This window comes from Betta splendens, chromosome 11 (genome assembly GCF_900634795.4).
Source record: "Betta splendens chromosome 11, fBetSpl5.4, whole genome shotgun sequence".
Taxonomy (NCBI): domain Eukaryota; kingdom Metazoa; phylum Chordata; class Actinopteri; order Anabantiformes; family Osphronemidae; genus Betta; species Betta splendens.
The window spans coordinates 8,974,467-8,988,273 of record NC_040891.2 but is presented as its reverse complement, the minus strand read 5'-3'; the positions used below and the strand labels follow the sequence as shown (position 1 = coordinate 8,988,273).

The 13,807-nt window shown below is 45.1% G+C and overlaps 1 protein-coding gene across 46 annotated transcripts in view; it reads left to right on the top strand.

The window, feature by feature from the left end:
• Positions 1–13,464, top strand: part of clasp2 (cytoplasmic linker associated protein 2) — a 36,055-nt gene extending 22,591 nt beyond the window's left edge. For 10 of the 46 annotated variants that reach the window (XM_029166361.3, XM_055512656.1, XM_055512655.1 and 7 more), the window contains 24 exons: positions 126–152; positions 1,043–1,069; positions 2,269–2,442; positions 2,665–2,709; positions 3,659–3,766; positions 4,071–4,133; positions 4,722–4,822; positions 4,967–4,990; positions 5,111–5,266; positions 5,392–5,483; positions 5,561–5,624; positions 6,619–6,621; positions 7,063–7,226; positions 7,363–7,441; positions 8,649–8,792; positions 8,917–9,060; positions 9,188–9,294; positions 9,438–9,579; positions 10,559–10,754; positions 10,865–11,058; positions 11,150–11,278; positions 11,365–11,571; positions 11,686–11,802; positions 11,917–13,464. In XM_029166361.3, the coding sequence (XP_029022194.1) occupies positions 126–152; positions 1,043–1,069; positions 2,269–2,442; positions 2,665–2,709; positions 3,659–3,766; positions 4,071–4,133; positions 4,722–4,822; positions 4,967–4,990; positions 5,111–5,266; positions 5,392–5,483; positions 5,561–5,624; positions 6,619–6,621; positions 7,063–7,226; positions 7,363–7,441; positions 8,649–8,792; positions 8,917–9,060; positions 9,188–9,294; positions 9,438–9,579; positions 10,559–10,754; positions 10,865–11,058; positions 11,150–11,278; positions 11,365–11,571; positions 11,686–11,802; positions 11,917–11,991 (2,582 nt within the window). In that variant the 3' untranslated portion in view covers positions 11,992–13,464. Of the gene's footprint in view, positions 1–125; positions 153–1,042; positions 1,070–2,268; positions 2,443–2,664; positions 2,710–3,658; positions 3,767–4,070; positions 4,134–4,721; positions 4,823–4,966; positions 4,991–5,110; positions 5,267–5,391; positions 5,484–5,560; positions 5,625–6,283; positions 6,344–6,618; positions 6,622–7,062; positions 7,227–7,362; positions 7,442–8,648; positions 8,793–8,916; positions 9,061–9,187; positions 9,295–9,437; positions 9,580–10,558; positions 10,755–10,864; positions 11,059–11,149; positions 11,279–11,364; positions 11,572–11,685; positions 11,803–11,916 lie in introns of all 46 variants that reach the window. The other 36 variants (XM_029166384.3, XM_055512665.1, XM_055512664.1 and 33 more) reach the window with 23 other exon arrangements.
• The last annotated feature ends 343 nt before the right edge of the window (positions 13,465–13,807 follow it).

The following is a 13,807-nucleotide window of genomic DNA, read 5'->3' as shown; positions in this document are numbered from 1 at the left end:
TTACACCTTCACATACACAGCAACAGAGTACGCCTTGGAGTGAGTGTTGCTGTTGCTGGAGGGTTTTTTTATATGTTGCCTTCACGGGGACGATAAGCTCCATGTAAATGTCTTTGTGCCTTCAGGTTCCGACGAATCCGATTGCACACCAGGTATTCTGTTTGTGTGTCGGAGTGTGTCTTTCTGTGTATCACAGTGGGAATGGTGGCCCACCTGCTATTGCTCTCATTCAGGTGTTTTGTATAACTAGGTGTGAGTGAGTGTTTTTCCTTTTCTGTGCATGCTGAGTCTCATCACTGAGGATGGTGTGGTGCACAGTGGATTTCCGGTGCTCCAGCCAGGCTCTGGCTGTCACACGTTCATTTAATATACCCACATGTGTAAGAAGGTACACTATTTGCTATACAAAGCAGGTATGATTGTACCTGTTTCTCAAAAAAAAATACTAATGTTCTGCTTGTGGCTGTCTAGGAGGCCAGATTAAAAACGCAAGGGAATTTAAAGGAACAACACATTTTTACACATCAGATCTAAACATGAAGCAAGTACAAATCTCCAGACAGCAAATTAAAACAGATCAAGGCATCTATACAGAGGGTTTTAAGTATTTATATTCATGTGTGTGTGCGGGAGTAGGAGAGTGACTGTGGTGTTTTTGTTTTATTTAGGGTTTCTTTTCCTCATTGTGAACAGGCTTTGCTTCATATACATGCCAGTTGTCCCAACGTGCACTGCTTCTACCAGGCTACCATCTGCAGCTGGTTTTGTGTATATGTGTGTGTGTGTGTGTGTGTTTATCCAGGCAAGACATCCTCACTAATTGTTTTCTCCTTTTATTAGATTTAATTTCTTTAATTAAAGTGCTTCGGCTTTTGCCTTCAGTTTGGTATGGAACACCAAGATGCGCTCCCATGCTTCTGTGTTTTAACCTCCATGACGCTTTTTTGCGCTAATACCCATAATTCATCTGGTTTAATCTGCTGTTCCTTCCCCCTCACCTGTGCTTTTCCCCTCCTCCCAACCAATGGGCTTTATGGCTCAGGATCTCAGTCTGCTACCCCTGTCGGTGGTAAGATTACAACCCTCTTTCTTTTTACCCGCTCTGTTTATTTTCACTGCCTCTCTTCTGTCGCCCCCTCACTGTCCCTTTTTTGGACACGTACCCAGAAAGGTCACTAAAGGTTTTTCCTACTCTGGCTGAGGCATGCTGGTACTTGTAGGCACAGATCGTGAGCATGGCTGTTCTATAATTACACTAACGCACTGCTTTGGGAGCCTCATGCACACTTCTAATCCTGAATACAGCGGCACAATATGTCTTCCTAGAAGAGAGGAACTCTAAAAGTAGACTGTTGATGGCCAGAAGCACCAGCTCTTATAAAACAGAGTCGAGATAGAATGTCATCCTGATCAGAAGCAAAATGCCAAATCTCCTACCAGTTGTCATCAAGGTAGAAGGGTCAACAGGCTGTGACTGGGAAAGATGACAATGAAGAGCTAATAAGAATGTGAAATAGTTTTGTAGTTTAGTATTTTAGCTTCTGCAGTAGCTGAACCAGTACTAGAACACTCTTGTTGGCTGTTTTCCTGTCATTTCCACTGGTTTATTAACTCTGTGTCACTAGGTAATAGTATGTAGACAAGTGTGTGTGAGTTTGTGTGGATTTTGTGTGTTAGTGAGAAAAACAGAGCTAGTGAGTCTGGTCTGTGTGCTTTCTCAGTGTTCACCTAGGTAAGGTCCAGCTTCTGTGTTGAGCTCTGCAGCTTGTTTTCCAAAATGCTGTTCACACACGTACTACCTGATACTATGAGGGTCAGAAAGGGTGTAGAAAGGGTACCCTGGGCTGCAAGGCAGGATGTCATGGGGAGGAGAACTTGAGACCTTTGTTACCAAATAAGTTGCTGATACAACCCTATACTCTTTTCTCATGTTTGTTTGTTTATATGAATATTTTTTATGGATGGAGTTGTTGTACTCTTTAATATTTTACTAATATTAATGAGGTTTTCAACTCCTCTAGCCCCAAGAATCCTCTTTACCTTAACATTCATGCTGTGTTGCGCCATTTGCCCAAAATGTTTTTCAGACTAGTGCTACAAAGTGAAGAAAAGTCTTATAATAGAAGTAGTTTCCTTATCAGTTGTATTTATAGAGAATGTGTTGCTCATATTAGATGGAGATTTAAAGCTCGCTGTAACTTAGTATTATTTTCTTTGCCACTAGAGGAAGGTCCAGACTTTGTCTTCTTTATCTGTCTCCCTCTAAAGCCGGCAGCAGAAGTGGCTCTCCGGGTCGCGTGCTGACGAGTACGGCCTTGAGCACCATGAGCTCGGGTGCCCAGCGGGTCCTGGCTGGGTCTGCCGGGGATGGGCAGAGGCGCAGTCGCATCCCTCGCAGCCAGGGCTGCTCCAGAGACTCCTCCCCCACCCGTCTGTCTGTAGGTGAGTGAACAGGTACTCCCTCTCATGAACGTGACCTTAGGCCACAGGTAAAAATGAGCCCAAACCTTTGAATTAATTTGATGTCACTCACACGTCTTACTTACAGGCAGCAGACAAAACTACTTTAAACTCACCCTAAGTTTTATTTCCTTCTACTCCCTCCTGATGTTTTCCTGCTTTATACCTCTCTGTCCTCCCCTCTTTTCTTCATCTGTTCTCCAGCTCCATCCAGCATTAGTTCCATATACAACGGAGCAAGCAGAGGAGGTAAGGCTGTGACCTCAACCAGATCACCCTGTTCATCTAGTCTTCTTCCCTCTCCTTCCCCATCTCTCCCCTTACGGATCGACATCCATCACCACAAAGTGTCCATCAAGCTGTAGCTCACTGCCTCCACCTCTTAGAGCTCATCATTCTAATCTCTTTGACTTAATGGCATGTTGTTCTGATTTTGGGTGCTCGTGATCAGTCTGTGCATTAGGACCTGTTTGGCAGCTTGTGTTAGTGGATGGTGAGCAAGCCAAGATCAGGGCTTTGTCACTCATTGGTAGGTTGTGATTAACTCTGATTGGCTTATAAGTGCTGAGAAACCGAGCAATCAAGAGTGAAGCTGATTGTGATGCTGAGAAATTAAACCGCCGATCATCCCTTCGCCCAACCTTCAACTGCTGATCTTGCATCACTTTTTTTTGTGCGTGTGTCTAATTGTGAGTTATTATTGTATGTGGGTCTAATAGTCCTGGGTCTCTATCAGGTGCATCTCATTTAGAGCAGCATGTTTATTGATGTAAAATCTACCTGCAGCAGTCAGTTTTCGACAATTTGGTATTTAATTTGGTGAATTAGTTGATCAAAGAAAAAACTTAAATCATCATCATCAATATTTAGATTTAAGCTAAAATCTTTACTAATCCAATGAAAAATATGTGTTAATTGACTTTATATGATGTTTTTAAATAGTAATCAGTTTACCAAAATGTTGTCTCAGCTGATGTGCGCCTTCAGGGCCAGTAGACCTGCGTGTGTTGTCACGTTGTCACTCTTACCTCTGCTGTCTTATCCATGAACCCTTCCCCCTCTCTGTCCGTTTGTTGTCTGTGTCCCTTCCCTTTTGGTCCTCTGTCTTCTTATTACCACGTTTCTTTTCTCCACTGCTTTCTGTCCCCTCTTCTTTCCCCTCCGTTGCGGCGTGGCGTTATAACCTGGGTGGCGTTAGCTCGGGGCAGTCGCATCCCTCGACCCAGTATGAGTCAGGGCTGCAGCAGAGAGGCCAGCAGGGAGAGCAGCCGGGACACCAGCCCCGTACGCTCCTTCACACCCCTGGGTGAGTAGCAGCAATAGTGGACAGATTATCAGATGCCGAGGATGACGCCGACATTAAGGAGGAATCTTGCTTATATAAGACTTTTGCTACACAACCGAAACGCCGGCTTTTATCCTTATTTAGTATCTGACTTTAAAATCTCGGCTGATTACAAAAGGAAAAAATCTTAGTTGCATGCGTTTGCACAGCTTTTCTTTCCATTCTCGTGCCCTGTTCGACCAGTTCAAGGGTTGTGCGTGTCTGTTGCGTGTGCGTCTGTGTGAGTGTTAAACTCTGTGTGTGTGTGTTTTAATCTTGGTTGCAGCGACACGGAGTTACTCTCGCTCCACCGGAGCTCTCCACACACCTGATGCTTTTGGGGCTGCAGGTGAAGGCTGAGTACATCTATTCGTCCGTACCTCACCCACCCACTTCGCCTTCATGTTTATTTGCTGTTTTTAATCCTGTTTTCTTTTCAGTGCTATGCATCTTTCCTGTATTTTGTCAGCCTTTTTCTTGTCCATCAGCCTCCGTTGTTGTTTTTTTTTTTTAGTTTAACATTCTGCGCCAAGATGTTGAAACTTCCAGTGGAATTGCATGCTTCCGCCAGTTTAACCTGTGCATATTTGTTTTCTTTATTTAGCTCAGCCCTTTTGCTCTGGGGACAACAAGACATCCTTTGTTTAATGGGAATCATACTTTATTCCCCCTAGTGGCACCTGTAATGTCGCCTAACATGTCATCCCATCATCTTAAAGAACTGATTCATGGAAAGTGGTGCTTGCATGTATTATGTGTGTTAAGTAGATCTCAGCAAGTGTGGTGAAGAGAGAGATACATGGATGGTGAATCATCTGTTATCAGTTGAGACACACCTTCATGAGTGGAAGAGCAAACTTGATTAAACGTTTAACCGTTTAAGACTTAACATGTTTTTTTGTTTTTCTTTCCACCTTCTTTTCTGTCTCCTTGTCAGGTATTGGAATGAATCAGTCCAGCCGCCTCTCATCATCAGTCAGTGCAATGAGAGTCCTTAACACAGGCTCAGACGTGGAGGAGGCTCTTGCAGATGCACTGGTATGAACATACACACACTCTTATACAGTAGCACCACACCTCACTCTGTGCTAGTCCAGTTTAGTTGTCACATGCAGCTCATGCCTCACAGAGTCTGCCTGTACGTTAACTAACCCTCAGTTCTGCCTCTGTTAATGCTGTCAGCTGTTGGGAGACATGCGGTCCAAGGTCAGCTCCTTCTCTTGCCTCTTACCCGCGTGTTGTCTGTGCAGGTTTCCTTCATTTCCTATGCCTTTTAAGAACTTTTTGTTTCAGTTTAATTTCATTCTCTGTTTGCTTTACCTGCAGAAGAAGCCAGCACGGCGGCGGTATGAGAACTACAGCATGTACTCCGACGACGATGCTAACAGTGATGCATCCAGCGCCTGCTCAGAAAGGTCCTACAGCTCCAGGAACGGAGGAGCCATCCCCACCTACATGAGACAGACAGAAGATGTGGCAGAGGTTGATGTTGTTTTCCATTTTGTCTATTATCACACAGTCCAAATCAAGTTTATAATTTTTTAACCTTCATAGGAGCCTCAATTGACTGAATAGACATTTGTGTGTTTGTCTTTGGGTTATTGCAGGTGCTGAACCGATGTGCCAGCGCGAACTGGTCCGAGAGGAAGGAGGGGCTGCTGGGCCTCCAGGCACTGCTGAAGAACCAGCGCACCCTCAGGTGGGCCGCGGCGCAGGCAAACGCGCGTGAAAGAGTTTTTACTTTTCAATCTGACAGCTTCTGTTTTTGATCTGCAGCCGTGTGGAGTTGAAGAGGCTGTGTGAAATCTTCACCAGGATGTTTGCAGACCCTCACAGCAAGGTATGAAAGCATGCAGCGCAAGCGCTTACATCACAGCAGACTCACCATCCACCAAGTTTGATTTTATCTTTTGATCCAGATTTTTTTTTTATCCCACCCTCATTCACTTTACCGGATTCTGCCAAGACAAGTTAAATGGTGCATCTATTTGTTGACAGATAAACGCACGCACACGTCAACAGTCACAACATTGTATGGTCCCGCACTGTATTGTCTAAATAAAGACGGGGTAAACAGGCCAACATCCATTGTACAAAAACACATACACGTTCAACATGACCACAGGCATGCAGAGCGTGCGGCGGGCAGTTTTTAACGGCATGCCACCACTGAGTTTGCGTGTGACCTCACTCTCCACCGTCCTGTCCACTGCTTGGTCGCCGTTCAGGAGCCGATCCGCTGGCTGTGTTGCCTGCATCCACTCCCTCTTCTTTCCCTCCCTCCTTCCAGTCTGAGTCAACACTGGGTACACATGCACGCCACCGCACACCAACAGATACCTGGGCTGCCGGCTGTCCTCTCTCACTAACTAGCTGCGTTTCGTTTCCACTAATGTTACAACTCCGCGTTCATTGAGTGCGCGTGACCTCACACGTTGTACGGTGTGAGTTTCTCCCCCTTCCCCTCGTTTGACGATTTGACGATTTGATGAATTTCAGCGAGACTCTGGACGATTGTACGGCACGGCAGAATCCGGTATAAGCTCAGCCTCCTTCAAGGTACTGCATCTCACCATGGATCTCTCCTGTTTCCATCTGTTCCACACCATTCCCACTTCCTCCGCTTTCTTTTTCCGAAACTTTATTTACACAATCTCCACGGAGGTTTCACACTGTCATCCTCTCTCTGCTGCAATACATGTATGTTTTTTGCAAATGCGATGCTGAAAGTTAAGACTGTGAGTGTATTCTCAAACAAAGACTGTTGTTTGTTGGTATGCTAACAAATGTCTCTCTGTTTCCCCCATGCCACCACAATGTGGAACTATTTATAGAGAGTAAGTTTTGTGTTTGGATGAACATTTGCTTCATTTAAATTGATTGAATAATCAGTTACAACATAAACAGCATAACAGTCACTAACCTACCTTCACAATGTTGCCTGTAATCACACTACAGCACTGAAATCACCCACTGGCATGTAGAGGTGGTCCCCACACAACCTGGTTCATGTTTGTGGCATGTGTCTTGTGTCACTGTGGTTGTGTTGTAATGTTAATACTATGCTGATACAGTGTTTATTGGTGGTTGGGAATGAAGTTGGGACCACTGAATGACCACTAACCTTCCAATGGGAACTAATCACATCAGAAGTACCTGAGTCTGTGTGTGTGCATGACACATGTCAACACTTTCATGGCTTGAGTTGCTGTGTGTGACCTGAAATGTGTGTGTGTGTGTGTGTGTGTGTGTGTGTGTGTGTGTGTGTGTGTGTTCAGGTGTTCAGTATGTTCCTGGAGACACTGGTAGATTTCATTCAAGTCCATAAGGATGACCTGCAAGACTGGTTGTTTGTCCTGCTCACACAACTGCTAAAGAAAATGGGAGCTGACCTGCTGGGATCGGTACAGGCCAAAGTCCAGAGGGCTCTGGATGTCACACGGTGGGTGCCACACTCGGGGAGACAGACTGACAACATGTGTATATACTCTGATCAAAGAATTTAAATTCTATCCTATCCTCTTACATACGTGTCCATGTGCTGCTGTGTGAAGGTGTATTTCTGCTTTTGCTTGCAGAGAGTCTTTCCCCAATGACCTTCAATTTACCATTCTCATGAGGTTCACTGTGGACCAGACTCAGACGCCCAACCTCAAGGTAAATGACAAATACAAAATCATTCAGCATGGGTCGGTATGTGAGCGAGCGGCGTGTTTGTGAAGGAATGACTAAATGCCGTCGTGCGTTGGACGCGAGGCTGAAAATTCAGTGATGCCGTTACCATGGTAACTGCCGTACTGGTATGACCTCATGCCTGCCTGTGCTGGCTGTGCTTCACAAAGCCCCCGTCGACCCCTGAGTCCTGGGCCGTGATTGGGCAGTGACTGATCCAGTCACCCCACTGGCTTTTTGCTCTGCTTCAGTGTGGACGCTCCCTTCAGGTTCCTCCTCCTCTAACTCCTTTTCCATCCTGTCATACTCTCCTTCTCCCTGTCTCTGTTCTGCCGACATGGCCCACCACCCTAACCAGTCACTGCATTCCTCACTTCTGCTTCACCCCTTGTTCCCTCCCAGCTAGGCTTGGGCAATAATAATAATAATAATAATAACAATAATAAAAGGATGGGCAAATGAACATTTGCCCAAGCATCCTTCAGTATTTCCCTTCACTTACACTCTAGGTCCTCGCCTCACTTCCTTCTCCTCTCTCGCCTCCCCCTGCCCTCCCTTGTCCTCGTCTTTCTGTCTCCCTTCGTTGATTGACGCGGTGCTTCTCCTCTCTCTTTCTGAAGCCTGCTCGGAGCTCGTGTTGCGGGCGTGGGAGAGGCAGGGGAGGGGCCGGGGTAAAATTGTTCCCCCCCAGAGCGCGGCGCCATGCCTGCTCTCTAGACGAGCAGGCCGCAGCCTGGAGCCAGTCCTCCCAGGTCAGTGCGCTCCGGGGGGAGCAATTACATGGGGCGCACGATGCTGCTAAGTGATTTGGAAGAAGTTCTGGTCCTTGAGTTGCATATGTAGAGAAGCGGAGAAGGTTGGAAGAATAGAGGAAGATCAGGACAGAAGTCAGTTGATGTGGTATTTCAAAGGCCTGCACTGAATGCTTACACTTGATTGAAGCATTTTTTTTTTTGCTTGGTTGGTTGTTTTTTTGTTTTGTTGCCAGATCTGTAAGACATGTACAATCTTGTGTGGTCGTACATGTTGACCGTGAACATTGGTGATCACCTGTTGTGCTGTCGTTTTGTCATTACTGTGTGTGTGTATAAATACTTTCTATATGTTTACAGGTGAATATTGGCCGTACAGACCATGTGTTATTAGGAAGGGCATCTCATCATTTGCATAAATGTGTGTGTTTGCATTGCAGGTGAAAGTGGCCATTTTAAAGTACATTGAGACGCTGACATTACAAATGGAGGCCCCAGACTTTGTGAATTCAAGTGAAACTCGGCTAGCTGTGTCCCGCATCATCACCTGGACGACGGAACCCAAGAGCTCTGACGTCAGGAAGGTACTGACAAACCCACGCGAGACGTTACCACAGTTTTATTCTTGTTTCAAGCATTTCTGTTCTTTTTTTGGTGTTTTTTAAAAATGTGTTTTAAATAAATAAATGTGTATTTTGATTCACGCAGGCAGCCCAGTCAGTGCTGATCTCTCTGTTCCAACTTAACACTCCGGAGTTCACCATGCTCCTGGCAGCTCTGCCCAAAACGTTCCAGGACGGCGCCACCAAGCTGCTTCAAAACCACCTGAAGAACACAGGCAACACTGCACAGGTAAAACATACACACTTTACTGTTCACGTGCGAGGAAAGGGCTGTTTTATACGGCAGGTGGTCATTAGACTGTTCATTCATTCATTAGACTGCAATAACGTTCACTTCTTTGTGTCAACGTCCTCAGGCAACCATGGGCAGCCCTCTGACACGCCACACCCCCCGATCTCCAGCCAGCTGGTCCAGCCCAGTCACTTCCCCAACCAACCCCTCTCAGAACACACCCTCACCAAGGTACAGCACACAAACATGTCCTGTTAAGGCAGCAACGTATCAGAACACATAAGAAATTGAGCAATTTAGTATGAACACAGGACAGAATATGAACAGTTTTAAATCATACCTGTAATAATCATTATGCTCCTTGTTTTATGCAGTGCTTTTGACTATGACACGGAGAACATGAACTCAGAGGACATCTACAGCTCACTGAAAGGTGTCACTGAGGCAATCCAGAACTTCAGCGTCCGCAGCCAGGAGGACATGAACGAGCCCGTCCAGCGGCGAGAAGGAGAAGAGGTGGGCAGAGCACCCTCACATTCAGCAGAGGGCCATGTGCGGAATATGATTATCTGCTTTAAAAGAGCTTTTTTTTGTTGTATGACAGTTACTAAATAAATGAGATGTCTTAGAAAGAATGAGAAAACATCTACACAGGGTTGTGGAGCTAAAGAGCTGCAGTTTGTAAAAAGACTTTCCTTTCTTCACAAATATAATATTTCATGATGTGATTTATTCAGTGTTGTGGGACAAAGGGCAGTGTGCACTGCAACCCACTGATACTTTGCCTGAACTCACTCTTTCAAATGTAGCTATCAACATGTACTGTACCCTGACATCCGATCTTCAGCACCACTACCCGATCGTACGGGAAGAGAGACGTGTTTATGGGGCAGATGACTGTGATCCTAATCCTCCACAGCCTCTGAATCATAGTGTGTTGTTCATGAACCAAGCTTCTGATGGGATTTTGTCATATTATTTTTATTATATTCGTATTAATATTATTATATTAAGAATCTTTCTTTAAATATTTACGGATGGTGCCCATAAAGACTGTGTTTCCAGTCCCCAATGTGTGACTTCAGACGTCATGCCAGGTCTTATTGCTGTCCATCCAGCATCCCAGACACCATTTAAGGACATGGTGTACTCTAGTACAAAGGTGTGACCTCTTGACATTTTCCCCATGAGGTGGATGTGAAATCCAACCAGGCCACATGTCATCAGACTGCCAATCACAGCACATTTGACTCATCAGGGCACTACAGGCAGACTTTTAGTCGGAGCCTGGTGCAGTTATAAACAAAGAAGAAAAAAGAGCACCAGTTATAGTGTCAATATAGTGTCTCCAGCTAATGCTCATATTATTTGCATATAAATAGCCTACATTACAAACCACTACATACTCAAGTGATATAACTGCACGTCATTTGTTGGAAGATATTGGTATTGATTTTATTTATAAAGTAATGAAGACCGACTTTATGTTGTGCAGGGTGGAAGCGGGACCGATGGCAGGGGATCTGAGTTTATGGACGGTGGACGCATGGCTTTGGACAACAAGACATCCCTTCTCAACACGCCGCTGCTCTCCTCCAGCCCCCGCGGCGCCCGTGAGCACTTCTCCGATTCTCCCTTCAAACACAGCCGCAAAGACACCAGCCTGGACGATTCTGAGCATCTTACTGATGGTACACAAGTCACTCTGACAGAAAACAGCCAGTCACGCTGTGAAACCTCAAACCATGTCATGTCATAACCGTTATGTCATCATTTGTTTTCTTTTGTTACATATGAGCAGATAGCAGCCTAGACCAGTCGGAGCTCGTAGCCGAGCTGCTGAAGGAGTTGTCCAACCACAATGAGCGCGTGGAGGAGAGAAAGGCAGCGCTGTGCGAACTGCTGAAGCTCATTCGTGAGAACACCCTGCAGGTGTGGGACGAGCATTTCAAGACCATTCTGCTGCTCCTGCTCGAGACAATGGGCGACAGAGAGGTAGGCCAAGTCATGCAAGTCTGGAACTATACACGCTTATCAGCCAAGCAAAAGCTGTTGCCCCTCATGATTTTTTTTTAACTTCTCCCAGCATGTGATCCGAACACTGGCTTTGCGGGTGCTGAGGGAGATTCTAGGCAAGCAGCCCTGGAGGTTTAAGAACTATGCTGAGCTCACCATAATGAAGGCCCTAGAGGCTCACAAAGACCCTCACAAGGAGGTACATTTGATAAGTTACAGTAATGAGTTGTTTTCATCACTTAAGTGGTGCCAAAGATCTGTTTTCAGCTCATAACATTTCTGTAGGTGGTACGAGCAGCAGAGGAGACGGCAGCCATGTTGGCCCTGTCCATCAGTCCAGACCAGTGCATCAAGGTGTTGTGTCCCATCATCCAGTCGGCTGATTATCCCATCAACCTGGCTGCCATCAAGATGCAGACCAAAGTGGTGGAGAGGATTCCCAGAGAGGGCCTTATCAGCTTGCTGCCTGAGATCGTGCCAGGACTCATACAGGTAACACACACAGCTCACGTACTTAACCAAATGTATTTATTTTGATCCAGCAGATCCAGCAACATTTAGGAAGATTAAGGTTAGCTTTCTAATCTTCTTCATCTGGTTGACCAGGGTTACGACAACTCTGAGAGCAGTGTGAGGAAAGCCTGTGTGTTCTGTTTGGTGGCCATTCATGCAGTGATTGGAGACGACCTCAAACCCCATCTCAGCCAACTCTCAAGCAGCAAGGTGACCTGAGCCCAGCACACTCAACACTTATCTGTAGGACTGTGCAAAAATTATCCTTGTACCAAGTGGTGTTTTCTCATTTTTCTCATTGCTGTTCTGCTTTTTTGCCCATAGTTAAAGCTGTTGAATCTATACATCAAGCGCGCCCAGTCCGGCTCCACCGCAAGTGATCCCTCTGAAGGCCTATAGGAGACCCATTGCCCTACCACAAGGCTACCACAGAACTGCATCTCTGCCCACCGAACATCCACATCTGCTCATGAGCGCATACCTTCACAGACCGATAACAAATACACATCTAACACAGAATCACAGCAGCGAGCTGATTTCATCTACATGTCCACTTGCACTCTAGTGACACACACACACACACACACACACACACACACACACACACACACACACACACAGCCCTCCTGCATTTACTGTCTCACACCGAGGTGGTGCAGAGAGGAGGGTTGTGGTGCTCCTAAACATCACGGAGGATCCACCTGGTTTTCAGATGAAACTAAACCCATACATAGATACATATACAGTCACATAGTCCACCCAGCTTTTCACCATTTACTTAAGGATGAAGGATATAAAATATCCGTCCTCTTCACTATCTTTATATCCCAAATAGAACATCTGAAGAACACTGATATCAGCAGAAAGTGGTGCATCTGCATGGTTCTCATTTTGGGGGGTTATGTTCATCAGCACTGAAAAGAAAAATCAGCAGCATCTTGTCTGTCCTGAACAGTGAGTAGCTGGGGCCAGGTAGACAGGAATGTACATTTACATTGTGTCATAGTTTGGATTTATTTTACGCAATGAGATTTTACTGCAGCAGTTTTTAATGTCTGGAGTTTTCTTTCTCACACACACACACACACACACACACACACACACACACACACACACACTAGAACACACTTTCAAAAAGGTGCTGATCAGCCAAAAAGGTACGACCGACCAACCCCGCACTGCACTAAGACGTTACAGTGGGTCATGCCTGCGACATAGCGACATACTGTACATCAGGCAGATTCCAAAGTGTAGAAGGCATTACATGCTTGGCTATGCATGAGACTAAATTAAAAAAATAACTTTTTATTGGTGTCCTCTTGACAGTCAGAATGATGTGACTGGGGTTTTAAATTAATGTGAACAATGTCTGCCCCTTTCAGAGAAATATGTGATGTCCTTCATTTCTCCCAGCTCATCTCTGATCGGCCCCGTTCTGAGCAACTTTTTAGGGGGAGATGGGTGCGTGCTGCTTACTACATGAAGTATGACAGGACATGGCTTATTATCACATAGTGGATATGTATCTATATATGATATTAAAATGGAATATCCAATAACCGTGTCATTTAAGAAAGTCCCCCGGGGGGGTGCACGCGCGCACCTATGCCCATCCTTGTTTTTAGTTCTCTCTCTGTCGCGTGTGCCGTAGTCTTTCTCTCACGCTTATTTTTTTCTCTGCCGAGAAGTTTGTAGAAATGTATTATTTACAGCTCTGAAAAAAAATGTCATGCCACTTTTTTCTCTCAGCCCCTTCATCGTGTCTTTCGTTCCTTTCCTCTTATAGTAACATTCTAGTTTTCACTGTTGTGTTTCTTCCGTGCATTTACAAAGCTGTGCTTACAAAACAATAAAGAACTTGTACAGATCAAACCCTGTCACTGTTTTGTGTGAATGAAGAAAAAAGGTTAATGTCCAAAACATGGGCAGTTTTTCTCATTGCAGCACTAAAAAAAAGGATCTTTTTGTAACTATTCAGCACACAAATGACTTTGGTGCACTATTTCCATCTGCCTTCTGAACCAACTGTAATTAAAAAATGCTAAATCAGATTTCATATGAAGTAAATATAATGTTACCCAACAGCTGCACACAGAACATTTCAAACTTTATCTTATTGGTTGCTATAAAGAAGATAATACCTAAAGGTAGAGGTGTTTATTTCATCTAATTTGTCAACTCAAACTAAAAACAGTTCTTCTCTTAAAGAAACAAT